At 37.8% G+C, this 27,837-nt stretch overlaps 2 protein-coding genes across 6 annotated transcripts in view; one reads left to right on the top strand and one right to left on the bottom strand.

The window, feature by feature from the left end:
- The window catches only part of shc1 (SHC (Src homology 2 domain containing) transforming protein 1), a 106,666-nt gene that overhangs the window by 56,250 nt on the left and 22,579 nt on the right, over nt 1-27,837 (bottom strand). For 4 of the 5 annotated variants that reach the window (XM_051923274.1, XM_051923275.1, XM_051923276.1 and 1 more), the window contains 2 exons: nt 6,643-6,807; nt 5,911-5,981 (listed from right to left, as the gene is read on the bottom strand). In XM_051923274.1, the coding sequence (XP_051779234.1) occupies nt 5,911-5,981; nt 6,643-6,807 (236 nt within the window). Of the gene's footprint in view, nt 1-5,910; nt 5,982-6,642; nt 8,084-27,837 lie in introns of those variants that run through there. The other variant, XM_028794065.2, reaches the window with a different exon arrangement.
- The window catches only part of pygo2 (pygopus homolog 2 (Drosophila)), a 168,001-nt gene continuing 141,410 nt past the window's right edge, over nt 1,247-27,837 (top strand). The window contains exon 1 of the mRNA XM_051923281.1: nt 1,247-1,257. The gene's annotated coding sequence lies outside the window, so the exon portion shown is untranslated. The remainder of the gene's footprint in view (nt 1,258-27,837) is intronic.

The raw sequence follows: 27,837 nt of genomic DNA, 5'->3' as shown, positions 1-27,837 counted from the left end.
CCAACACAACCCTCAGCAACCTTTAGGATCTTGTCATGGAAGGTCTCCCACATCACATTAGGATCAGTAGTCTCACCCATGTCTGCAAGTTCCTCACACAAACTGCGTGCAAACTCATTAGAAACAGCCTGATCTTGGAGCCTGGCCCAGCCTCATTCTCCTAGTAGGTGGTAACCTACTGAACATAAGCTGGATCTTCAGAGTATCAACAACAAATCTGTGGTCACAAACTGGGCACTTCCGTAGACACTGCAATTCTGTAGGAGCCTCCAGCGTCTGCCCATGAGGATGTGATCAATCTCATTCACCACACCACAGTATTGGAGAACCAAGTCCAACGATCCGCAGCCCCTGACTGTTTGCAAATTCAATTAACATGGAGCCACTTTCACCATAGTCACCAGACCCATGGGGACCACCACAATCCTCATAGCCAGCCCAGTCAGTGCCAGTGGTTGCATTGAAGGAAGTGGTCCATGGTTCTTCAGGCTGATCCTTCAATTAGCTGTGAATCGCACTGAGACTGCACAGGTGATGAACAAGCTTAGGGTAGGGAAGGTTGCAGATCTGTGGTAACCGAGGATTAACTTCTCCAGGCTGGTGGTTGCTGGATATCATGGCTAGCCTGTACACTAGTGCTGTGAGAGCTGTGCACAGTGGAGGCAGAACCTCTGCATTTTTCCCAGTTGATTCTGGGGTTCATCAGCAGTGTGTTCTTGCTCATACTCTGTTCAGTGCTTGCATGGATAGGGTGTTGAGCAGAGTCGTGGGGTCCAGTGGCTGTGGAGCATCTGATGGTGAAGAATAATTCACTGATCTCGACTTTGCAGACGATGGTCTGATCTTCACGGAGTCAATGATTGGCTCTGATCAGGGCTCTCGAGAGACAGAGAGGAGTCTAAGTGTATGGGCTTTCGAGTGTCCTGGATAAAAACCAAGATTCAGGCCTTTAATGATCACTTGGGCACAGCCATCAGCAGTGTGTCTGTCTGCAGAGAGAATAGTGACCTTGTAGAGAGGTTTACTTAAATCAGCAGCGACATTCATGTCTCTGGTGATTGTTCCTATGAAGTCAGTACACGGATTGGAAGAGCATGGGGTCATGAAGTCGTTGGAAACGGGAGTGTGGTGCTCCCAATATCTTTGCAATAGGACAAAGGTCCAAACCTTTAGAGTCCTGGTGCTTCCTGTTTTGCTATATGGTTGTGAGACATGGACGCTTATCCAGTGACCTGAGACGCAGACTGGACACCTTTGGTACTGTGTCTCTTCAGAGAATCCTTGGTTACCACTGGTTTGACTTTGTGTCAAACAAGCGGTTGCTCACGGAGTCCCAAATGAGGCACATTACCTGAAATGTGAAGGGATGATAGTTATGGCACTATGGCTAAGTGGCGCAATTCCCCACTCTCCTCTCATTGTTGAGGACCCAAGCAGCTGGACCAGACCAAGGGATGCCAACGTAATACCTGGCTGTGACAGATAGATGGTCATTTCCGGGGAGTGGGACTGGACTGCGTGTCTGCCTGGGGGGTTGCAAACTGAGCATCATGTACTGGGTGAATTGCATGCTCCGCCAACCTGACCTGAACTGTTATGAACAACAGCTAAGCATCTCTTCTATTATCTTTCTTTCAGGACAATATTATGATTCAATTTTGACAAACTACAATTTAGGTCACTCAATGAGAAGCAGCAAAATTCCAGACTTGCACACTGAATGATCAAGCTTAGTGGCACTTAACTGCTGAAAGGTTAATGGACTTGTCAAGCAAGTGTTAGAATCTGTTTCTAGAAAAGATTTAACACTTGAAAAAAAATCATAAGGGGATGTGTATTCAAGGAACTTCACTTTTTCACACATTAAATATTGAAGAAATAAGAATACAATTAGAATAAGCAAAGCATGTGAGAAGGGAAACTTTAAATGGTCATCTTGGTTGCTTTTTTGTTTTTGCAAAACCAAATTCATTTTCAACATTCCAGTGCATGAGAAGTACTAGGCATCACTCTGAATGCATTGCTGATAAGGAAGCCTTCAAGATACACTACAAAATGTGTTTCGCAATAAAGGATGGCACTGATGTACTTGATGAATTTAATTATCAAGATTTGCTTGACTAGATTTTTTTTTTTTTTTAAATAACATCTTCATTTGAAATACTTTTGAATAATGTTCCAAAGAAAGCAAATTACTGAGATCTGACAATGATGTTTCAGATATATTAAGAATTATAAAACTCCTGATAACTCTTGCCTATTATTTCAAATATAGGGCAAAGACCACTTGGCCAAAAAAAAAAAAAAAATTCAAAAAACAATATTTAAATCCCATTGAATGTGATTAAAACCATCTTCAAAACTGTGGACAATCTACACGACAAGCTTCAGAGCAGGGTGGATCATGCTGTCGACATGCTCTCTTGGCACAATGTGGGATGTCAAACATCCTACCCTGGAATTTCTTTTTGCAATAACCACAATGAGCTATAATAGGGATACTGACTTCAGCATGATAGACGAAAGTGTAGAATGGGCTTGGAAAGAAATAATGTTGTGGCTATTAATAGAGTAAAGGAGTAGAACAAAAACAGTAAAGATCTCTCTTCCTCTTCAACTTCCCTTTTTACATGCACATCTGTTCTTCATAGCTTTCTAAGCAAATTTTTCAATTTGTTAACCACTAAACATTTTTCACATGTTAATCCTCTTTAATAAAATCCCTGTGTGCGTCCATGTGTGTGTGTGTCTTCTGGTGAAGTGCGCATGCGCGGGGCACTCTTTAATAAAGGACATCATTGCTGGGGAGAGTGCTGATTGGGTACTAGCAGCTGCGCACATAAAATCTATTGCTGGGGAGATGCCATACATACAATAATCAGCTGCACGCCAGCACAGATTAAAATATTTGCTGAAGAACTGCACAGTACTTGCTGGAGAGACGCCACAGCCACGATTATCAGCTGCACGCCACACATTACATCAGTTCCTGGGGAGACTCTGCTGATTTCCCACTGTTCTGACAGAAAATTAAATGCATATTACAGACAAAGCGGAAGTACAGGGAAGGGCGGAATGAGTGGCAGAGTCACCGGCCTCTAGCAGATGCTTCAAAGGCCACCTGAAACGTCACACAAGACAGAGAGGGCGGGACCTATAAAATATTGCGCGGCTGCTCCAATCGGATTTTGGTAAATGAGGTAACACCTAAAACATAAGGCACGAAAAATGCAAATCAGGTACTGAGACGCGGAGACCAGCTTCCCCAAACAGGTGGGATTAGTGTTTATTGTTGTGCAAGTGTTCACTCTGAGGATGTCAGATTTGCGATTAAGAAGCTTGGCCCGGTAAAGTGTAAAGTGTCAGTCGTTGAAGGGGTTTTCCTACATATACGAATTATCATATTACAATAGCATGACTTTTAAAAGTAGATTTATTTTCGCGCACATAAAATCCGTTACTGGGGAGACGCCATACATATAATAATCAGCTGCACGCCAGCACAGATTAAAATACTTGCTGGGGACCTCCACAGCAAGCTAAAATAAAGAGAGGCAGGATAGGAGATCTTCAAACAGACACAACATATCAATCAACAGCCACAGAGGAGAGGATAAATGTAATATTAATTATACTTACTGTATTGTCATACGTTTCTATTTTATTTTTATTATTATTTTACTTTAGGCTTCTTGCAAAAATATTTTTGACAAAAAAAAATTAAGACAAGAAACAGAATGAGGACAAGGTCCCTTGCCATTTAATATAGACTTTTCCTACTAATGTTTATGCACTACTGTTCTAGCGCCCGTTATTGTAACGGGCTTAATGTCTAGTTATTAAATAATGCTCTACTGATGCTAAAAATATGCAATGACTTCAAAGGTAAAATAAAATGATTTACAACATTCAGCCAAAATTCGAACCATATATATATATATATATATATATATATATACACACACACACAGGGTGCTCCAGATCTAACTATGCAATTATTGCATTGCATTAAAAGTATACACACACACACACACACACACACACACACACACACACACACACACACAGACACACAGACACACACAGTAAAACCTTGATTATCCATCACTCAATTAACCATCAGGGCAAAAATAATATATGTCATGCTGCATTTTGTGCTGATTCACAGTGTCAGTTACGTACTTTCAGTTTTCATAGCGTTTGTTATAATCAATCTACTATACACAGTTAAGGCCAATAATTGTAGCGTGTGGTGTTGGAATTGTCACAAAGAAAAAACATTTATTAAACATTTATGAAACAACAAAAGTGCTTTAAGTATTGCTTCAATTTACAGATTAGGAATAACAACAGTGAATGATGTAAAGCGTGTAGCTGACAAAACTGAAAAACGTGTCAAAAATGGAAACCACTACTGATAATGTTATTCTGTATTAATGTTAATGTTCTTCTGCGCTGTAATTTTCTTTTAAAATTCTGTTATTATGCTTTGTTAATAAACAGTGATGTGCAGGCAGCTGGTGATGGGCTGTGTGGAAACACAATGGGTTACTGTGCTGTGCAGATACGCCCCTTAAGAGATGAGTGACAGGAGAAGTTTGGAGAAAAAGGAAGGTGCAGTGAAAGGAAGGTTTGAGTAGAGTCCAGAGACAATAAGCAGGAGTGTTTGCATGATAGAAAAAGACAGAATGCGAGTGGCACGAGATAAACTGATTGGTAGGGAAAGCTTTCTTTTATTATTTTGGAGGTGTGCTCCATAACCCATGGAGTATAAGACAGGGCACCATTTGTTACAGAATGAAGACTCCCAAGTAAAATGTAGAAAACTCCAGTACCTCCGAGTTATATTTGCTTATTATGCTGGTCGATACAATATTATATGAATTGATTAATTTTTTTAATACTATATTGTATTTTGTTAATAGTTTTGTTTTGTAAACAAATATGACTGTTCGCTAACCTAATCTACTGTATATCATTTTTAAAGTAGTTGCTCTGTTATCCGTCTTTTCTCTTATCTGTCACAGCCTCGGTCCCGACCCTTGGCAGATAATTGAGGTTTTACTGTATATATACACATCGCAGAAATATTAAAATATTTGGATACAAGCCAAACAAAAGTAAACTTAATGGTGATGTTGATCAGTCAAAAATGTGCTGTATAAAATAAAAGGTAACTGTGGACCCTCCATGAAATATTTATCAGACACACGTTTCACTATAAGAGTCAAGGTTTTATCAAACTGGAAAATGTAAAATGATGTCGTCATTAAAATAGCTTGTGCTTGCCAGTTTATCCTTGGACCCCAAAATGGCTATAAAGCTTTCACACTAACTATAGAACTGCTGACACCAAGCTGAGTTACCAAAACAGAAGGAAAGTCCAATTAGGTAAACTAAAGACTTGTATAGACTTGATTAGGACTAACGTCCTAATACTTACATAACTGACTGTTTAATTTAGCTGTTATCACACCTTTAATTGCCCATTGACGTAGTACTCTAAATTATCATATTGTTTTGGATTTACCAGCAACATTTAAAACATTTAAAGCATTGTCTGAGTCATGGTTTACTAAACTAGTGATGTAATGTCTTGTACTGGATGTGTCAGAAATACTCAGATGTTAAATACGGTACATTGTTTTATTACAAGGTTTCACTTGCTAAGCAGCTTGTCAACTAGGACTTGTGAAACTTACAGCACACTACCTGCACTTTAGTACTGTACTTGAGTGGAAGTCTCACATTTGAATTCAAGCATCTATAATTTGTAGGTTACTTTGTACATAAAGCATCCGGTAAATAATACTAAATACATTTAAAAAGTTGCTGGAAACAAGTAATCATAGTATATTATATTAAAACAAGGATTGGCACTACCACCTGCGAGCTGGGAGGCTTACTCACCTGGTGACTTGTGTGCGGGTGTTAAAGTCCAATGCTCTCATAGACTGGAGCACTTCGACACAGCCCATATACTGTAACAAAAAGGAAATATGGTAAGTTCTGCAGTCAAATGCACCTAGTAAAAAGCAGCCATTTCAGCTCATCTTAACAGATGCAGACAGAATAGTGTGGGTTTCTTTCTTTTCCTTACAGCCCTAGGCATTCTACCAAGAAGAATGTTAAAAGCAGTTTGCAGACCACAGTGACAGGCTCAGGGGAGCATGTCCATCTGTTTTTACATTAAGGCCTGCAGCAGCACAAATCGATTGATCACTTGGTAGAAAGCAGACGGGAAAAGCCACGATGGGGCCATAAAGATCTAATCACTTCCTAGGGCATGCAACAGAGCCCCTTTAAATATTTTGCACAGATAAGTGAGTAAAGGATGGTGTACGGAGATATCGGTAGAGATAAGAGGGAAAAAATCACTACAGAAAATCTAAAATCTAACTTTCCTTAACATAGCATGCCATTTAAAAATATTTAAACCTTAAGTATCTATGAAAGTGTAATATTAAAAAAGTTTAGATTCTAAGGGTTGTAATGTACACTGCACTCTATGTTACATGCGGACAGATGCAGAGTGGCAGAGAGAAGGGAATAGACATGCTCTTCAACACACAATGATCCAGAAAATTTGTAGATACCCTGTAATCCCCAAAGAAAATGTAGTTATTAATATTTGGTTCTTACCCTGACAGGATAGGACACGCCAGGTCCAGTCACAATGCTGTCTGGGTGAAGCCACCCCCGAGTGGGTTTGTTAACAAAACTTCCATGCCTGGTCCATTCATCTCCACCAAGCTGCCCTCCTTCTACTCTTGTACGCCGAACTCCTGCCCCGAGTCGGTTCATATCCTGTGGAGGAAGAGGAGGTGGGGGCGAGTTGGTTAGAGACACTGTTGCAGTTTCCATATCTGATGTAGCATCTCCTGAAGGCCCTGTAGTCCTGGAGACTCTCAGCCCAGGCAGTAAGCCACCAGGACCTGAAAGCCTAAGTGCACCCATTCGAGGAAAGAATGAGCAAAGTGTGGTGGGACTATCATCCAAATTTGGTGATTGGGGAGGGAGCATTGGGGTGAGGGAACTGGAGGAAATAGAGGCTGGGAGACCAGACGGGGATGGAGATAGAGTTGGGGATGGGGACAGAGAGGGTGAGGACTGAGGGGGGAGTAAAGGAGAGGGGGAAAGCAGCTCATCTCCAGAAACACTGGTTGAAGGTGGCAAGAGTAAGGAGTCCTCCATGGAGCTGACGGATGCATTGCGCAAATGGTTGTACTTGGTCTTTGGAAGCATATCCATTGTAGCTTCCTTAGATTGTTTTTTCAAGTAAAGAAATTCCCTCTGTTGGTTGGTACATACAAACAGTGGAAGTCACAGGCAAATAATTCTTTGTCATTCTGTTGGTCTCCTGAATATCTCCAAAGTGAAGTGGAACACAGTGTTTGTGACACATTAAAGCACTGCTCATTGATCAGAAATGTTTTCACACATACCCAAGGCACACTGTGATACAGTCTTCGCTATAGAATTTCTCGTCAATTCCTCCAGCTCCAAAAATCTGACTATACAGCTAACAAAACAGAAATTAACACATGAAGAATAATGAGGCAAAATCTAGAATAGGGTGATAAAGTCCTATTGGCCACTACTTTGTGTCTCATGTACACAATTTAGCATGAACTTCCAACAATTTAAATCCAGTACAAATTTTAACAAACAAAAGCTTTATGGCATAGGTTCTCCACAATAATGTGTGTCAGTGGCATCAAAACGTTAAACATATTGCCATCTTTGTAAAAGGGACATAAAGTCTACTTTTAAAAAAATACCATCTGGTTACAATGCTAACAGATACAATACTGTCCTGAGTAGCTTGGAAGGGTTGATGGACTATGGCATTGTAAATAGTCCTGTCTGGAAAACATCTAAAATATTCCCCTCTTTCAAAATGGATCCATACAACAAGAAAGTTGCTTTGACTTTTGTCTCCTCATTAAACCTTGCCCCAGTTTTTTAGGCACCATATACTTTATGTAATTCTACAAAAATCATTACATTTTGGCATCTGTTGTAAAATAAGAACAACAGAGCAAATGTGTTCCTTCTTCCTCTCTCTTTGGTTTAGCTTTCTCTCACTGCTGAATTAAAAAATTACATTATACACAACATCAAATTGCTTGCATGGTAAGCAGCTGCCACACCTGTCAGTCCAACTCTAAGATGAACATCTCACCTCCAGTGCAATGCCTAAAAATCTATGCAGAATCACTGCTGAGGTCAACATAAAAACTTTTAGCCTCAAGGCTACCTCTTACAATCATTTAATATTTAAACTACCAGTTCTTTGTGCTGGAAAGCTCTATGAAAATTTAAAAATGAGGCTTTTTTGTGCTGATGAAGAACACTGTATTAAATGCTTAAGAAAAAAAAATGCATTTGCCTTTTAGCTTTTCTGGCATAAACAACTGGCCAAACACACTATACCTGGCAAGCATTCCCAGCCCCACACCCCAGCAAATTAGCTATGCACCCTCGTCTACATCCTTTGCCCATCTATGCCGAAGCATAAGCAGCCATGCATTATCCACAATCTGCTTTTATTTTCTTCAAATGGAGACCTGTCAAGGTTCCTTCAGATGCAGAGTTACGGGTGAAAAAATGTCCAGTTTTTAAAATTTAGCTCCTTCGATATATGTAGGATGTTACACTGGCAGATTTCAAGGCAGGCAGATTTCAACCCTCCCACCACTTGGATCATAATGCTGCCAGCCAAAAGTCAAAAAGATCTTGCAGGAGAATTCAGTATCCAAAACAGAAGGTTCATGCAAAGGTAAACTGCGTTTTCCTTAGACTGTTAAAAGCAGAAAAAAAGGAAAATGTACAACCAATTCTAACATAGAAAAATCCACAAGTATAAGGTACAGTGTGGCTTCCTTTTTTGAAACAAAAACAATTCTAGACTCCCAAGTAGGAAAAACAGGTGCAAGCAGCCAAACATAAATGCCAACCAGGAACAGAAAAGAAAGCAAACTGAAAAAAACAATGAGTGGCAGTCCAGCTTTCAGTCCTCCTCTTGCGTGCTCAGGGGCCTGTAAACTGTCAGACCTTCCTCTGCCCGCGGCTACAAGATCTCTCACTGTCACACACACATACACACACACACACACACACACGCGAACCCTCCCTCTCCACTCCTGACAGCACTGTGTGTGCAAGCTGGGAAATAAAAAAGGGATAGGGAGGAAGTGAAAGAGGGAAGGAAAGAGGCGTGTTTTCAGGGAAAAAAAATCAAGCCTCAAGAGCAACACGACACCAGTTTAGTCCTCTCCTGATAGAACCCAAAGGCAGGCGGGGCCAGTGTGGAAGGATGGGCGGGGCTAAAACAATAGGCCCCACACGGGCCTGCTGCGTGGCTTGTGCGCTTCCCTAAACAAACCTCAGAGAGGTCGAACCAAGGAAAACACTGAATAAGTATTGGCGAACGCCATTGAATTTGGCTCAAAGAAAGCAACCCATTGGGTCAGACGGTTGTACGTCACTTTTTCGCCTGCATTTTCAATTGGCGAACACCTCCACAGTTGCTACACAGCGCATAGATTTTTTTTTTTTACTGTAGCGTTTCACTTGGTGAAGCGTAACACCTGGCTTACGCCTGGACAAGAACGAGCAGCTGTTCTTTAGGAAGCGACACGCCAGATGTTTTTGTAATGCTCGACAGGCAGCAGTTGCATTATAACATCTCAGAAGAGGACTGAGGCTTGGACGATCAAAGCTCACGATTACAAACAGGCGGGTTGCGATTTTTTTTTTCTTCGCATCCATTCAAAGGCTTCACTTTCCACTACATATCACGTTTCAATGCGTTTTCCGCAGGGAGCACGTGTTTGAGAAAAAATCCCTTCTGTTTACTAGCGAAAGAAGAATTGCCATGTAACACGTGAAAACGTGTTGCTCGGATACTCCAGCAACAAACTCGATTACTGCTAACACGCACCCACTAAACCACACAATATTGACGTCACACTTTCCCTACACAGAAAGAGGCTAGCTGTATTTGGAACACAATTCTGAAAATGTGGAGTTTTTAGTAAATACAGATGGCATTAACAACGGACAATTATCAGATGTGTTCATTCTATGGTGAAAATAATTGTGTTCATAATAATTACGTAAGAAGCCTTTGAAATCATTTTAGTTCTATTTTTGTACGGCGCCTCCTAACTAACCAGCCCCTACCATTTTTGCCCTTCCAGACACGAAAAACCCTAGTTTTTCATACAGAAAATCGCACCCTTATGATAAAGTGTAAAGTCATAGTTATAATCAATTAAAAAGATCAGAAGGACTTGACGTTTTGCATGCCACATCAACCGGCCCCAGAGGTTCATCCGCCATCGATTAGTATTAAAGAATGTGAATCGATAATATAGGCATGTGGAGTGTCGGCTTATGCTACTTCGAGGTTGCTGATCCCAAATATATTTTTGATACATGATCATTTAACGATTGTCTTAGACATCGAAGAGACATTTCCAGAAAGTTAAAAATGACATTAAAAAATATTCACGTGAGGTATCGTTTTAGCCTATTTCAAGCTCAGTGATTACAAATAAAGTTGTTTTGATTTTCAGTCCTTTACTAGGGATCCAGACCTCTATGGACCTTTCTGTCAGAGGGTGAAAATGGCAAACTTCTAATACAACTGAACATTAGACTTTAAACATCTGCATTGATGCACACATTTTAATATTTAAAAAATCTTAATACAACTATTCTTGTTTATTAAGTCCTTCTGCACCATGAAGTAAATCATTACATTTCTTATGAATACCACAAATTAGGGAGGCTTACATTAATTCAGACATGTTGGAGTTTGATTTTTATCTGAATTACTTTTAATTGCCAAATCAAAAGATATCAGCTACCATGGCCAGAGCCATTGGAGTTTATGATTTATAATTATTTCATTTCAGCTATCAAAACTACAAGATGTTTACTATAAAATGTAATAACAAAAAAATTAATTACTGTACTAAAATTTGTTAAATTTCAGTGTGGCATGGCCTGTGAAATTTCATTTTCTTTTGGTTTTAATTTTGTGTAATTTTAAAATACATATGTGCTTAATCCTCAAATCAATACAAAAAACAATTCTTTAACAAACTTGACTTTTAAATTAGTAAAATAGATCTATCATCTCTAGTTGAAATAAACTAATTTTTTCATATGCTGGTATCAGCATTTTATTGGTTTCCTTTAATTTCAGTGGAGACACAATGTATGAACATTTTCCCTTTGCTGAGGAGTGCTAATTTGAAACAAATACAAAACATAGATTGCAAGATTAAAAAACAAACAAACAAAAAAGTTATAACCCATAAATACATTACTTTCTATTCACATCAGTTCTTCCACCTATTTCCATGCCTAATCCAATATTTGGGTTGCAGGGAGCCATAGCCTATCTTGGTCACATTAGACTCAAAGCAGGAAGAAAACCTTGATTGGATTTGGCATCGATACAGTCTATCATGGAAGACTTTTATACCCACACCAACACGCAGTTATTCCAGACCAATTAACCTATCATGCATATCTTTGACATGTATGGAAGGGGGTGTGGCGGGGTATAGTGGAATTATATATGGGTGCACAGTAGAAGAAAAAAAAAGACACAATGAGAACAAGCAAATTCTGTAGTGACTGGGCCATGATTTGAACTCAGGACTCGATAGCTGTAAGGCAGCAAATGGTATGGAAAAAAAGAAGCCAGTAGAAACATCAGCTTAATCAAAATACTGTACAATCATGCACAAATGCTAATACAGAACCATTGCAAAAGATGCAAAGGAGATTGCTTCAAATATGTCAGTATCTATAATCAGATAAACAAGTTAGTATCTACAATCTGATGAAAGAGACTCTTGCTTGCTGTAAACATATTAACTGTCAAAGCCAGTACAGGGAAAATGGTTAAACATTAGTATGATACAGTATTGCATTTAAAAGAACTAAAAGAAGAACTAATTACATTAGACCAAAACTGTCAATTGAAGGGTCAAAAGTAACACTAGAAACACTTCTGAGGAGCTACCTCAGTCCATCTATTAATGTTACTGGCAAGTAACAAGACCTTAACAAATGTTTTACCCTGTCTTTAGACTTTCAAAGCACTAATACAACTTTAGAATAGGGGCTACTTTGGTTCTGCTGATGCCATTAGAGGCTCTGGTTTCCTGCAAAATAGTACTTTTAAAAAGTGCAATACCACTAAAGTTTATTACTTTCTTCATATGTTTTAAATAAATTTCTGTGGTGTTTCATCCTGTATATATTTTGGTAAATTTGCACAATACTTTGTACTCATGTTGTAAATATGGAAAAACTCAAGTACTGGCCACATTAGATTTTTTTGGTATGGGTAATTAAGTAACAGTAGTAAATTGTGAGCAGAGCTCCATTTACTTAAATTCTGCATAATGACTACACTTTAATAAATTTGAATCTGAACAGTTTCAGCAATAGTAATTCGCCTCTCATGTAACTAATACTCACTAGAATACCTTTCCACTGATTCATTCATTGCCAAGTGCTCGATAAATCTGATTTCTATATAAGTACAGCAAGTGCTAGTGTCAACATCCAGCAGTTCAAAGCAGACTACTACCATACAATACATAAAGTTTACTCAGAATATTTTTTGTAACCAATTTTTAAAAAAAAATTTTCTAAGTGTAATATGCAGAAAAGCACTTAATAATTGTAAAAAAAAAACCAAAAAACACAAAAATTGTAACCATACAATAAAAGGCAACAACCACCTACCCCTCACAGCGCCCACACTCTCCTAAAATTGTCCTGTAATTAAAAAAAAAAAACCCACAAAAATTTCCATTTAAAGTTAAAATTACTGATGCCTGCATGGACTAGTGAGACATACCAGACAGTCACCATGAGTTCCAGAGAAATAAAAGAAATAGAAAATGCATGAAATTAAGGACTAAGATTAGTGGTATGGCAAGGACACCCCCAAAAACCAACTTCAAACCAAGTCCACATCAGCTTGCCACTTCTTTATATTGGAGTTATATGCTCAATTGATCTACACCTCTGAAAGTTCAAGTAAGGTTACATTATAGAAAGAGTATTTCAAGAAGTTTACAAAGAGTCAGTCTGGAGATTTCCAGCAAGAGGCTAAGATTAATTTAGCAGAGATTGTAACAAGACAGAATAACCTATGCTGCATAGAAGTCAAGATGAGAGAAGAGCAGTCTAGGAGAAAACATATATGAGGCAAAAGGGAAATATTAAAAGAAAAAAATATTGGATAGGCAATTGGAAACATCAGAAACCCAGTCCCAAAACATATGGATAAAAGTGCCAGGGTCATTAAAGGATAAAGGTGACAGATAGGATCAACCACCAAATGCATAGTTTAAAGTTTTCAAGGGGTGAAGTGATGTTCAAATTTAAATTGTGTATGCTAATAATTGGAGTTTCTGGAGGATGCCGAAATATTGTTAAGGACAGCTTTCCATGAGATAGGAGGAGAAGAAAGGAGGTCACGCTGGCAGACTGCAAATAAGGGTAGAAGTCTAGCATATGCCTCATGCAGACTTGCATGATACTGACTTAAAGTTAAGATCTAATAAGCAGAAAAAATTAAAAGATGGTAGAAATTAAGTGCAGAAGACATTAGGGCCCTGATTGCCTTAAAGACTGATTGGATATGAAGATAGGATCAGAAGATGGAACATAAAAACTGGACCTGAGTAACTGGAACGTTCCATTATAAATGTCACCAAGTGCCTAATGCTGTGACCAGCCTATGGCTGAAAACGCAAAAGGTAAGATTTTGGAAGATAGGGGTATGACTATGTTAAACTGGAGGTGTGCCAAGTTGTTGCTGCAATTTCCACCAAATCTGCACAACATACAAGACTAAGGGACTTAACGTAAGAAGGCGTGACTTTAGCTTCAGGGTTGTAAAGGGAAGAACAGAGAGGGATGTAGGGGACACCATGTTTGATTCAATTAGGAACTAGTATGTTAGATTTGTGGGAGACTTCACAAGCTCCATATTGGGCCAAGGCTAAATGCTCTGTGATAAAACTCTTGATCTGACAGAGACACCACATCATCAAATCAAAGTGGAGCGCCTAATGGCAGGTCTCTTACCATTCCATAAAAAGGTAGCCAAAAGAGATCTAACTTCTGACAAATATTTAATGGGGGGAGATGGAGAGAGCATGGAACAAAAAAAACAGAGCAAGGGACTATATTCATTTTAATAACTGCGAATCTGGAACAAAAAGACAGTGTCCTGCAGAAATGGAGGAATGTCTTGCAAAAAGACATACAATAGAACTAACTTGTGGTATAGGGAGTTTAATAGAAGGCAAGTAGACTTAGTTTTATAGCCAGACTGGATTTTAAATTAACCAAATAAACAAAGAATGTGAGACAGATCAGCAGGGGCATTTCCATGAAAGAACAAAATTTCATCAGCATAGAAAAAGATTTTATAGTATGAGCCTAGGGGTGCAGTGGTAATCAACTCAAGACAGCAGAAGGCAATACCAAAGGGCTCAAGTGAAATATTAAAAGTGAAGGAGATAATGAATGGCCCTATTTGAAACCCTTCTGAATCTAAAAGGATCAAGAGATTGTGGAGTTGGTAAAAACATTTACTCAGAATGATAAAAAATATCATTTGTGGATTAATGCTGTCTACTTACCGTATGTTCACTAAGAATCCAGTATCCAGCAGTAGGCCTCAGCTGACTAGCTACTAATTCAAATATTCATTTCATCATAGATGACGGACTCTCCGTATTGGATAAGTTACTGAAGCTTTTGACGCAGTAGAAATTCTGCTAAATCACCACCATGTTATTTATAAAGACATATACTGCTCATGTTAACTATATACGGTGATGATACAATGATGTTTACAGTATTGTATCAGCACTTCAGATGAGTGTCAAACTCATTTAAATTATTTCATTTATCAGTTGAATTAGTGAAAGTGTTAGAGTGACAAACAACACATGTACCAAAATTCTGCCTTTCCAAATTCAGCAATACTTAATCATGAGTTTCTGGATTTCTCAGTTCCAAGCACAAAACCTATTTCCGCACTATGAAAACTACAAAGAGCAAACTGATTTTCCGAAACAGAGCAAGAGTTTGCTTCACTATCAGAATAATAATTATTTAGCAAAATTTCAACATAATAAATTCATAAATAGTTTGCCTTTTCAAATACTGTATATTACAGAGGCCTGGATTCACATCTGCAACCTGCCATTGTCTGAGTGGAATCTAAATCTTCCCTATATGTCACAGCAGGTTTTTGCTTCCTCCCACATACCAAAGCCATGCATATTAGGTTGACTGGTACTCTAAACTGGCCTTGTGAAAGCAAGTGTGGGTGGGTGTGTATGCTTTAAAGTCAAACGATTATTTATAGAATTGGTTCTTGCAAAGTGTCTGATGCTGCAGAGATAGGTTATAGCTTACAGTAAAAAAATTAGTGAATGGATAGGTGTATGTTTTGAATCCCGAGCATACCATACCACCCAAAGACATCATTATCACATGTTTGTGATGGTATTATTATCTTTTAGGAGTTGTCATTTTCTCCTGTTTAACAGATAATTTAAGAATCACCCTAACCACTACTTTCTTGTCAAATGCTTTCTTCAAATGCTTGTCACCACTATGAATAAAAGAAACAACACTGAAATGAAATTCTCAGAACAGTAGTTGTCAACAACAAATACGTATAGTGCTATTTGTAACTCAGTTCTTTTCCAAATATATCTTCACTAATGCATGTGGCAATAAAATTGAAACTGTAGTTGAAATTCCTTAAATGATGCAAATCTCCCTTAACACTGTGGGAGTTTCATTCATCAAATACTGTATATTCATTTTATATACACACTGTCCATTTTTTGGGAAAACACTTCCCAATTGTTCATAATTATCTCCAGCTTCATAATTTGGACCAATTAGGTGTAACAACACTGTATTTTTATAGATTATATATTTTCTTTAGGTCTGCAATTCTGCTGTGTTTTACCATACTGTCATTTTTCAGGTAATACACTACAGATGTGTGTGTGGCTTGATCAGAAAAGAAGCAGTAGTACTTTATTGGTGTGATAAAAGAAAAGCACAAATCTAAATCCTATTCCATACCTTTACTGTGTTTTTAATGTCTTCATTTACAGCTCCTTTAATATTTCTAAGTCTGTTCTCCTCAACCGGGACCACTGAATTCCAGTTTTAAGTTTAAGCTTTGAATTGCTCTGCAGGGGGTAGTTAACAGCTTTCTTCGTATATGAGGTTTTAATGGTTTAGGTATGACTTACTATTAATATGATACATTTTACAAGACATCCAGCATTTTGGGACTTAGCTCTAGGCAGCAATGAGCTAAACATTCCTGATGATAAGCCAGCTACTATACTTTAGTTTCCGAGCAATTACTCATGTTAGTGCTCTTGGCGCCTAATGGTCCATTGAACTATGCATTAACTGCTTAAAATAAAACACAAACGCTTGTGTGTTTAAATTAACAATGGCTGATACAATGTTGTTATACCTGAATCACTGACTTGAAGTCAGACAAACCATTATTAGCAGAAATCCAGTGGTCAGATACAAACATAACTCTTCAAAGGCAAATTATCTCCAATAAACACGCTTAGTGCAGGACTCAACAACAAGCATGTTAGTAAACTCACATTTTCTTTTTCTGGAATACAGCCATAAAAGAGTCATGAATAAACCAGCAGCTATGCTGCTAAAAGCTCTCTGTCGACCACAATCTTCTATAGCCCTCAACCTGCAACTCCACTCCCAGCCAAAACTCCAATTCATCAACACAGTATTACTACATTATTTCAGTGATAAGATATGCATGAATGGCATATTAAAGCCAGACAGTGGGATGGGAAGTGACAGAAATTATCACAAAATGAAAGGCTGCAGCGGATGTAGACATTGAGCTGAAATGACTGCTAGCCTGCTGTTCTTTTCAATTATCAGGCAATGGATGAGATGGCAAAAATATTACTACAGTTACTGTACCAGAACTAGGGCTGCAAGGCCATAAAATGTTTTGCCAGGAAGACTCTTAATAAATATGCATCAATGTTTCTAACAGATTTCAAAGATAAGTGGAAAGCTGCAAGCCTGTCCAGGTGCCAGTAAGTGTAAGACAGCTAAAATAAAATATACATACACATACATACAGTACATACATATATACATATACATATATACATATACATATATACATATATATACATATACATATATATACATATATATACATATACAGTAATCCCTCCTCCATCGTGGGGGTTGCATTCCAGAGCCACCCGCAAAATAAGAAAATCCGCGAAGTAGAAACCATATGTTTATATGGTTATTTTTATATTGTCATGCTTGGGTCACAGATTTGCGCAGAAACACAGGAGGTTGTAGAGAGACAGGAACGTTATTCAAACACTGCAAACAAACATTTGTCTCTTTTTCAAAAGTTTAAACTGTGCTCCATGACAAGACAGAGATGACAGTTCCATCTCACAATTAAAAGAATGCAAACATATCTTCCTCTTCAAAGGAGTGCGTGTCAGGAGCACAGAATGTCACATAGATAGAGAAAACAACCTCTAGCAAACAAATCAATAGGGCTGTTTGGCTTTTAAGTATGCGAAGCACCGCGGCACAAAGCTGTTGAAGGCGGCAGCTCACACCCCCTCCGTCAGGAGCAGAGAGAGAGAGAGAGAGAGAGAGAGACAGAGTTGGTTTTTCAGTCAAAAATCAATACGTGCCCTTCGAGCTTTTAAGTATGCAAAGCACCGTGCAGCATGTCAGGAAGCAGCTGCACAAAAGATTGCAACGTGAAGATAATCTTTCAGCATTTTTAGACGAGCGTCCGTATCGTCTAGGTGTGCGAACAGCCCCCCTGCTCAATCCCCCTATGTCAGGATCAGAGAAACTCAGCGCAAGAGAGACAGAAAGTAAGTTGGGTAGCTTCTCAGCCATCTGCCAATAACGTCCCTTGTATGAAATCAACTGGGCAAACCAACTGAGGAAGCATGTACCAGAAATTAAAAGACCCATTGTCCGCAGAAATCCGCGAACCAGCAAAAAATCCGCGATATATATTTAAATATGCTTACATATAAAATCCGCAATGGAGTGAAGCCGCGATAGGCGAAGCGCGATATAGTGAGGGATCACTGTATACATATTATATATATATATATATATATATATATATATATATATATATATATATATATATAAAATGGTCCATTGAACTGTTGTTGAAGACTAAACTTCAGACAGAAAGGCCCACAAACAAACAGCAACTGAAAGCCGCTGCAGTAAAGGCCTGGCAGAGCATTAAAAAGGAGGAAACCCAGCATCTGGTGATGTCCATGAGTTCAAGACTTCAGGCTGTCATTGCCAGCAAAGGGTTTTCAACCAAGTATTAGAAATGAACATTTTATTTCCAGTTATTTAATTTGTCCAATTACTTTTGAGCCCCTGAAATGAAGGGATTGTGTTAAAAAAATGATTTAGTTGCCTCACATTCTTATGCAATCGTTTTGTTCACCCCACTGAATTAAAGCTGAAAGTCTGCATTTCAACTGGATCAGAGTTGTTTCATTTAAAATTCATTGTGGTAATGTACAGAACCAAAATTAGAAAAATTATGTCTCTGTCCAAATATTTATGGACCTAACTGTATATATATTTGCACACACATGCGCATGGGAGGCAGCCAAAGGGCTTGAGTAAGGGCAGTTCCGAGGCATGCTGGGATTTGGCAGAGTGCACCGACTCTTTTTCTCCCTTTCCTGTAGACCATTCATGGGAGATCCCACCTGGCTCTCTTGACGTCACTTCCGGGACCGAGCCTATGGATGAAGACCTTGCTGGTTCTGGCCCCTGTGATGTCACGTCTGGGCTTGAACCAATGGCTGAAGACCATGAGCCTGATCCCTATGATCTCACTTCCTGTCTTCCCCTTTAAAAACCTGCACCTTTTCCCTATTCCCTCAGTTCTGTGATAGATAGATAGATAGATAGATAGATAGATAGATAGATAGATAGATAGATAGATAGATAGATAGATAGATAGATAGATAGATAGATAGATAGATAGATAGATAGATAGATAGATAGATAGATAGATAGATAGATAGATAGATAGATAGATAGATAGATAGATAGATAGATAGATAGATAGATAGATAGATAGATACTTTATTAATCCCAATGGGATGACTTTTGCAGCCCATGATTTTTTTTCCCCCATTGAGATCTGATGTGTTTTCAAAGTGTTCTTTTGAGCAGTTTATATACATACAGTAAACATACATTACATACATACTGCACATACACATTACTAGAATATTATTGGAAAAAGACCAATAAAAAAATTATTTTTAATACAGAAATGTTTGCCTACTGAAAAGTATGTCCATGTACACACTCAATTCTCTATAGGGTTTAGGTCAGGCGAGTTTGCTAACCAATCAAGCATAGTGATACCATGGTCATTAAACCAGGTATTGGTACTTTTGGCAGTGTGGGCAGGTGCCAAGTCCTGCTTGGAAATCAGCATCTCCATAAAGCTTATCAGCAGAGGGAATCATGAAGTACTCTAAAATTTCCTGGTAGATGGCTGCACTGACTTGGACTTGATAAATCAAAGTGGACCAACACTAGCAGATGACATGGCTCCATAAATCATCACTGACTGGAAACTTCACACTTGACCTCAAGCAACTTGGATTCTGTGCCTCTGACATTGTCTCTGGTTCAGGAGTGGCTTGACATAAGGAATGCAACAGTTGTATTCCATGTCCCGGATATGTGTGTGTGTGTGGTGGCTCTTGAAGCACTGACTCCAGCCTCTGTCCACTCCTTGTGAATCTCCCCCAAGTTCTTGAGTGGGCTGTGCTTCACAATCCTCTGAAGGCTGCAGTTATCCCTGTTGCTTGTGCACCTTTTTTGCCACATTTTTTCCTTCCACTCAACTTTCCATTAATATGCTTGGATACAGCACTCTGAACAGCCAGATTCTTTAGCAAGACCTTTTGTGGCTTACCCTCCTTGTGTGGCCTACTGAACCAGACTGAGAGACCATTTAAAGGCTCAGGACAGGCTCAGGACACCTTTGTAAGTGTTTTGGGTTAATTAGCTTAGTGGAGTGTGACACCATGAGTCTACAATACTGAACTTTTTCAAAATATTCTAATTTTCTGAGATACTGAATTTTGGGTTTTCATTAGCTATAAGCCATAATCATCAAAATTAAAAGAAATAAATGCTTGAAATGTATCACTCTGTGTGTATTGAATCTATATAATACATGAGTTTCACTTTTTGAATTGAATTACTGAAATAAATTAACTTTTCGATGATATTCTAATTTATTGAAATGCACCTGTGCGTATATATGTGTTGTGTGTGTTAGTAGCAATAGGAACAAGACAGGAATCAACTTTGGATGACAGACATATAAACTACATGATACAATCATATAAACCCTTACTCACTCATGCAGGGCCAATTCATTTAACACACAGACACACATTTCCAATGTGAGAGAAAACTGGGAGGAAAATCTGTAAACGCATGTGTAGAATGTGCAGACATGTGAAGAATATACGAATTTCATACACACAACAATCAGTCTACTGAAATAGCCAAGTAATATTCACCCATCCATCTATCTTCCAAACTATAACATGTTATTGTTAGATATTATATTACTATTACCAGAACAAACAACACATTTCTTAAACTCAGTTGTTCCATTCCAACATCTCAGGGAGCAGAAGTCTGTTTCAGAAACTCTTGCTCACTCCAGGCAAATATACAGTTTCTAATCAATCTAACATGTTCGTCTTTGTGAGAAAATTAGACTACCTGTGGAAATCTACACATCAGAAATATTTAATCAAAATAAAATTGTGCATTTTTATATTTTCAGTAGACAAACACAAGCAAAATTAACACTGTGGGTCGGGGTGTATGCATGAGCAGACTCTCCTCTGTCTTGAGTGCAATGCTGCTGGGATAGGCTACAGCAAACACTAAGACAGCCAGCAATTCACCTACAATGGTAATAGGATATTATAACTTGGCCAAGATTATAAAACAAAAACAAAATAAAAAGAAAGATGTGTTCTCATGTTATGGGACAGACAGAAAATAAAAGATTTTTATTGGAATGTTTTACTTGTTTGTCCTTCAAAGTGGTAAATTCAGTGAAAATAATGCTAGCTGAGTCAGTCAAGCTGGGATATAACATTGACCTTTGACTTTATTCAATAACATAAAATAGAGGTCTGCCAGAAATTGATTTTTTGTGGTCACCTTATACAGTATTTACAGCAATGAGGTACATGCTTATTGGATTTACTTTACTTTTCATTTTTATCAATAACAAAAAAATAAAACTCACTGAATCCTTAACTGATTTTTGTGCAAAATCAACAATGACCATGTGTTCCTTCCCAAAATGCTAATCTGAAACTCACATGAGCAAAACAAAGTGAGATGGTTAGAAGTCACATACAGTAAATCAAAAAATTCCCATAGCATTTCAACAGAGCAAAACATCCATAATGCTACACTACAGAAGGTAATGTTTAAATTCCAGCTGTCCATAAAATAAAGGTTCAAAGCTTCCTAGGGTTCTACAATACAATACACAACATGCAGCAGATTTCCAGTTGATATGTACACATATCACATATGGCTCTGAGGCGAAGGATCTGCGCTGGTATCCAAAAGGTTGCCGGTTCGAATCCCCGCCACTGCCAAAAGAGATCCTGCTCTGCTGGGCCCTTGAGCAAGGCCCTTAACCTGTAATTGCTCCAGGGGCGCTGTACAATGGCTGACCCTGCGCTCTGACCCCAAGGGGTATGCGAAAACTAACAAATTCCTAATACAAGAAATTGTATAAGGCGAAATAAAGAACAAAAAAAAAAAAACAAAAGATAACATGAAAAACAAAAAAAAAACCAAAATAACAACCAAAAGAAAGTTAAATGTAATTCAGACTAACAAACTTCTGCTCCCACAGGCAGGAAATGATAGCCTTCTACCAGAATGTTTTCCTGACTCGTAGCTCAAGGCTCTCCTTTATTATGCCGTACTGCACGGGGAGGATAAAAAAAAAAAACAAAAAAAAACCAACAAGCAGTATGTTGTGAATCCTTTTCCATTTAGCTTGTTAGTGAATTTCATAGCCTGGTCTCCCAATACTGGGCTACAACGGTGGGTGTAATGATTCACCACTGGATCACTCCCCACTTTCTACCACTATATAATATTCCAAGGGAGTATTGACAATGTGTGAACTGTTTGATTTAGCAAAGAATATAATGACTGGATTTATTCATAACGGAGAGTACTGCTGAAGCACTTTTGAGCTGGTTGATGTTGAGTATGAATCATTTCTTTTAACTTTAAACTGTCTGAAATAAATACTGAAGTACTTACTGATAACCAGTGGAAATGCATTTTGCCAAATTTAAACTTGACTTGCATCAAGCAAAATATGATGAAGTGTATTTAAACAGTGCTGCTGCCCTAGTGTATCCCTTTATGACCACAGTTAGCACTTTTCAAATGAATATTTTTTGCAGGATAATACTTCATCATACAAAACATACATCATCCCAAAACAGTTCCACAAACATGACACAGTGTCTTCAGTTTACTCCAATCTCCTGCACAGTTCATAGATCTCAATTTAACAAACCATGGGAATGGTTTGATAAGAAACAAGAAGTCTGCTGCATGAATGTGCGGAGCAAATAATTTGAGCTAATTTGTGATATTATCAAGTCACAATTGACCATAATCCCTAAGGAATTCTTCCAGCTCACCCCCGAATCCATAACTCCAACAATTCAGGCTGTTCTAGAGGCAAAACAGGGCGCATATATTATTCATAATAAATAAATGTAGCCTAAAGCTAATGAAACACAGTAAATAATATATAAACATCCTCAGTCATACTGAACTAACCAACTTCATGCCTATACTATTAAATACTGCATTTTGATATTTTGTAAACTTTTTAATACTATACACACCTCCTTCCTGCCACAAAATTTGCAATTATCTTTATTTAGCACACTCTTTTTTTAATTGTGAATGTATGAACATCACCACCAGCTGCATATTCAATCTCTTATGCTGAAATCTTCACAGAAATTACAACACTCTGTTACTGTTGCCTTATATTTCCTACCTTTTCTCACAAATTCATCTAATTCCTCTGCTCAAATTCAATTAACTCAAATGCTCTTATTTTCTTGCTCTCCATTGTTTCAATTTGCTGCTTTGTGTCATTTTGTGTCAAAGTTTTATTTTACACTAGACTTTATATACTATATTATATAAATACACAGATCGCTTAGTCTTGTTCAATATTCCACCAAATAAGTCAAAACTCCTTGTTTCCATGTGCTATATTGTAATGTTAAATACACATTACATAAAAAGCAGACAAAAATGTTAAGTTAAACAATGTAAATCAATGGATATTATTTTCAAGACTCTAATGTGCCTGTCACAACACATCTACAGTACTGTGTTTAGTTGTGATCACCACCTTAGAAATGACACATAGCAGTACAAGAAGCTCTGCGCAACCAAGTGCCTACCACAGTGTTGCGAGTCTACATTGACAGGCTGAGGAAATTAAATTTCTTTACTCCTGAGCACAGAGGTCCAGGTCTCCAAATGTAATAAATAACAGTTAATCCAGAATAACTATAGTAGTTATATACTATGTGCCCCAAAGAAACTTGAGGAAATGAAGGGAAATTTATTCCAGGTAGAAGCCAGGAAGCACTTCTTCACAAAAAGGGTCATGGGAATATATTAGGACATGCTAAACAAATGAGGCTGATGCACTAAATGGTGTTCTTCATAAAAACTATTCTTTAAAATTAATGACTGTATTATTTCTTACTGATTTTAGTGCACAGCATCATGGTTATACAGTGATTAGTGCTATTACAATACATTTTCAAGCACATGAGTTTAGTTCACAAGCTGGTGACTTTCTGCGTAGATTCTGCTTGTTCTTCCCACATCATATGCTTTTCTTCTATTCATTGTGCATTTTGAATCGATAGAGCATACCTCTACAATTCATATTTGGCTATGATGGGTAGGTACCCTTTCCAGCGCCATGAACCTAATGTTGCCTAAACTAGCCACATATATCTGCAACCCTATCAGAGATGGGTAGATAAAAGAATTTGAACGGAATGATGTTAATATATTTGTATTTAGTGTTTCGGTTTCTTTCCACAGTCCAAAGATGTGCATGTTTGGTGAATTGGCCCTGCTGAATTGACCCCTGCTGTGTGTGTGTGTTCACCCAGTCAAAGGCTGTGCCCTGTCAAAGGACTGTTCCTGCCTTGCGCCTGATGTTTGATGGGATAGACTCCAGGATACCAAGACCCTGCTCAGAATAAGTGGGTTTAGAAAATGGATGATGGAAGGATGTTTAAATTAAAAAAATGCACTACTAGGTCTAACTAGTACAAATTTCAAAAATGTCATTTTTGTAAATATTATTCCTTATGTGTGTAATATGATAACTTTTGAGAAGCAAGTTAACATGGTACTCTAGATCTGAAGGTAGTCAGTCACAAAATAATTCCTTTGCCTTGTCTGTTCATAAAAATTAAAAAAATATCCAAGACAGAGTACACCATTACATGGGGCTTCCACAGCATCTGAGAATACAAATAACAACAACAAGAAAGTATAATACAACATAATTCAAGTGCAAGAAAATCACATGGAAATAAAGACCATAAAGAATGCACTGACTATATACAACAGCAGACTAGACATCAGTCCAGTAGGTAGAGAAGGGTCCACTTAAAATAAACACCAACGGAGCTGATCTACAATTTAAGGCAGAAAATGTAGATTTTAAAGCACCACAGACATGGAGAAACAGAGAGAGAGTTCCATGAAGTGAGCGGTATTTCTAAAAATAACAAAAACAGGTTGTGAAAACTTACATTTTTCAAAATGGGTATACCAAGAACTACAGATCACATGAAGAAGAATATATGCATAAATCTTAAAAAGAGCTGATTGGGTTTTGTTTAAATAATAAAAACTAATCAGGCTGCTCACTCACAAAATGCCTTCTACTTTCCTAAGTGTCTCCTTTCCTCCAGCCTTACAGCTACCTTTAAACCCATGTACTATGCTAAATAGAGTAATGTGTCTCGTTAAAAACTACAACAGCTCAGAATATACTAATCCTTTTTCAAACTATCACTTTAATTTGTGGTTGCAAATCCATTTTCAATTAGGTCAGATAGCAAGTTTATGTAGTGCACGTCCTTCAAGTCTTTAATGAGAGAAAAAAACAGTTTGCACCAATTCACTTCCTAATGTGGGATAACATCAATTTTAGTGTACTTATTTCTTTTATTGTACACCGCAGTGGCCTGACTTCATGTAGTGTATGTAGTTCACTTTACAAGGGGCAGTTCAATCACACCTCCATGGATTGGAGTTCTATTTCAGATATAGTTATTGACATTTAAAATTTTTAACATATTTTCCGTATGGGCTTTCTATGGGTACTTCAACATCCCACCACATGTCCCATATTTGATAAACTATGGACCCAACATTTTTCCTGTGTAAGTGTGTGTTTATGAATATATCCTGTAATAGACTAATGTCCCTTGCCTGGGTCCTAAGAGAATAGGGCTTGCCACTTTGTAATTAACAGGTTTATACTTTGACAATATACAGGTGTTGTTTTGGTGCTGTACTATTATATTTTTAGTTCTGCATAATGAGAAGATAGGTGGCAAAGGGCGTGGTCACTGTTTGTATGGAGTTTGCATGTTCTCCCATGCCTAGATTGTCTTCTGTGCCTCCAGAACATGTGTATTAGGATACTTGTTCAGTCTAATTTGGGCTGGTATGACTGAGTCTATGTGCACTCTCCTAATGACGTCATGTGGCTAAATCACACTAGAAATGGGTCATCTAGCTACATTATTAGTGAGCAGACATCTGCTATGCAAATAGAAAGGGACATGGTAGCCGCTGGTAAGTGAAGAGTTTCTCTTGCTTCCCCCATCCAAGTTTAATTTATATTAATGTTCTCACTAACCAAATTACTGTTGGGAATATCCAGACATCAGCATTTTTAAAAGGCAGTGTTTGGCTGTTTGTAGGTGAGGTGTGTGGACATAGACATATTTGTTCAACTAATGAAAGATAAAACCACTTCAACAATATGATGACACTATGTTTAGCACTGTTCTTAATCCTGACCAGGTCACTGACTATTTGCACACTGCCCTTTCTTACAATGCATGTATTGTTTTTTGCTTTATACATGAAGTTTTCCTGTCATATCTCTAAAATCCTCAGTCTTGTTAAGCCATCTGTCAACTCTAAATTGGCACAGTATAGATGTGTTCACATATGTGAGTATGCCCTGCCAAGGACTGACACACCATCTATGGTTGGTTCTTGCCTTGTACCTAATACTGCTGGAACAATGGCTCATCTAAAATTGTATTGACAAAAAAAATGTATAAATATTCAGAACTGACAAAAGGTGACAAGTTGCACAGAACAAAGGAAGTTTTTCAGATTTGTTCAATGGTGTTTTACTATCACAAACACATCAGTAAAACAAATTCTGAGTAAAGAGATTCATGTCCTCAATTTCTGTTCTGCATTTCAAAAACTTCCCAATGAAAAGCAGAGGAGAAACATTATTTATATACATTTATAGCTGGAAAGACACTCTTCTGTAGTCTGTGCATTGTGTTTTTACTGCTGTGGGAATGTGGACAACTCATGTTTAAAAAAAACTGTAAAGAGTGATACTGTGCATCTGATGATGCTCAGTATCTGGGTTGGAGTTCTATTGTGAAAGGAATTTTAGATACAAAGAAACAAATAAAATTAAAAGAGGCATGAAGATTGCGAAAAAGGGTTGATAAACCATAATATAACCATTTAAAAATGCAAAGAAATAAAGCCTGAAAAGTCTTGAAATGTCAGGCTAGGAAACTAGTTTACTTGTTCTGCCTGCCCATAGTGATCTCAAAAGCATACTGCTTTAATTTAGCACTGCTAGGAATTTGTTAAAACAGTGTTTAACTTTAACAAAATTAATTGTCATTTTAGTTTCTTTTTTTATAGTTATTTGGGTAATCTTATCATGTGGGCATTTTTTTTGTTGTTTTTTTTCCTCCTTGGCTTCCACCTTTTTGCATTTTAGATTTCACTGATATCTCCATTTTGGGTGTAGGGGCCAAATAAAGCTGCTTTATGATAGACATGCAATGCATGTCCCATGTTACCGGTCACATCATGGTGGCCATTCAAATTTTGAGGAATCTTACACAATACTCCTGATAGACAAGCAGAATTTAGGAATGTCTTTTTTTGGTTTAAAATTCTTGTTCAGTTTTGAAAAATTATTTTTGGGTAGCATTTTGATTTTTGCAACAATCTCAGTCTAAGCCTCATATTAAAAGTAGACTTGTCAGATCAGAGTGGCAAAATTTGTGTAAGATCCACCAGTAACTTACAGGAGAAGATAAAGTCACAATTTTCATAATTAAATATGCATATTCGTTATATTAACTAAAAATGTAGTGAAAATATTGATCTATTTTCCCAGCAAGGAGATGTAGTCCATCTGGACAGAACTGAGCAAAAGATAAGAATGAACCAAGAAGCAGTTCATTGCAGGGCACAGTCACAGACGTGTCATAATTTACTGTAGATAGCGAATGCCAAATAACCTAATATGAATATCTT

Source organism: Erpetoichthys calabaricus, chromosome 2, assembly GCF_900747795.2.
Source record: "Erpetoichthys calabaricus chromosome 2, fErpCal1.3, whole genome shotgun sequence".
NCBI classification, from domain to species: domain Eukaryota; kingdom Metazoa; phylum Chordata; class Cladistia; order Polypteriformes; family Polypteridae; genus Erpetoichthys; species Erpetoichthys calabaricus.
This window is presented reverse-complemented; position numbering and strand designations above follow the sequence as displayed.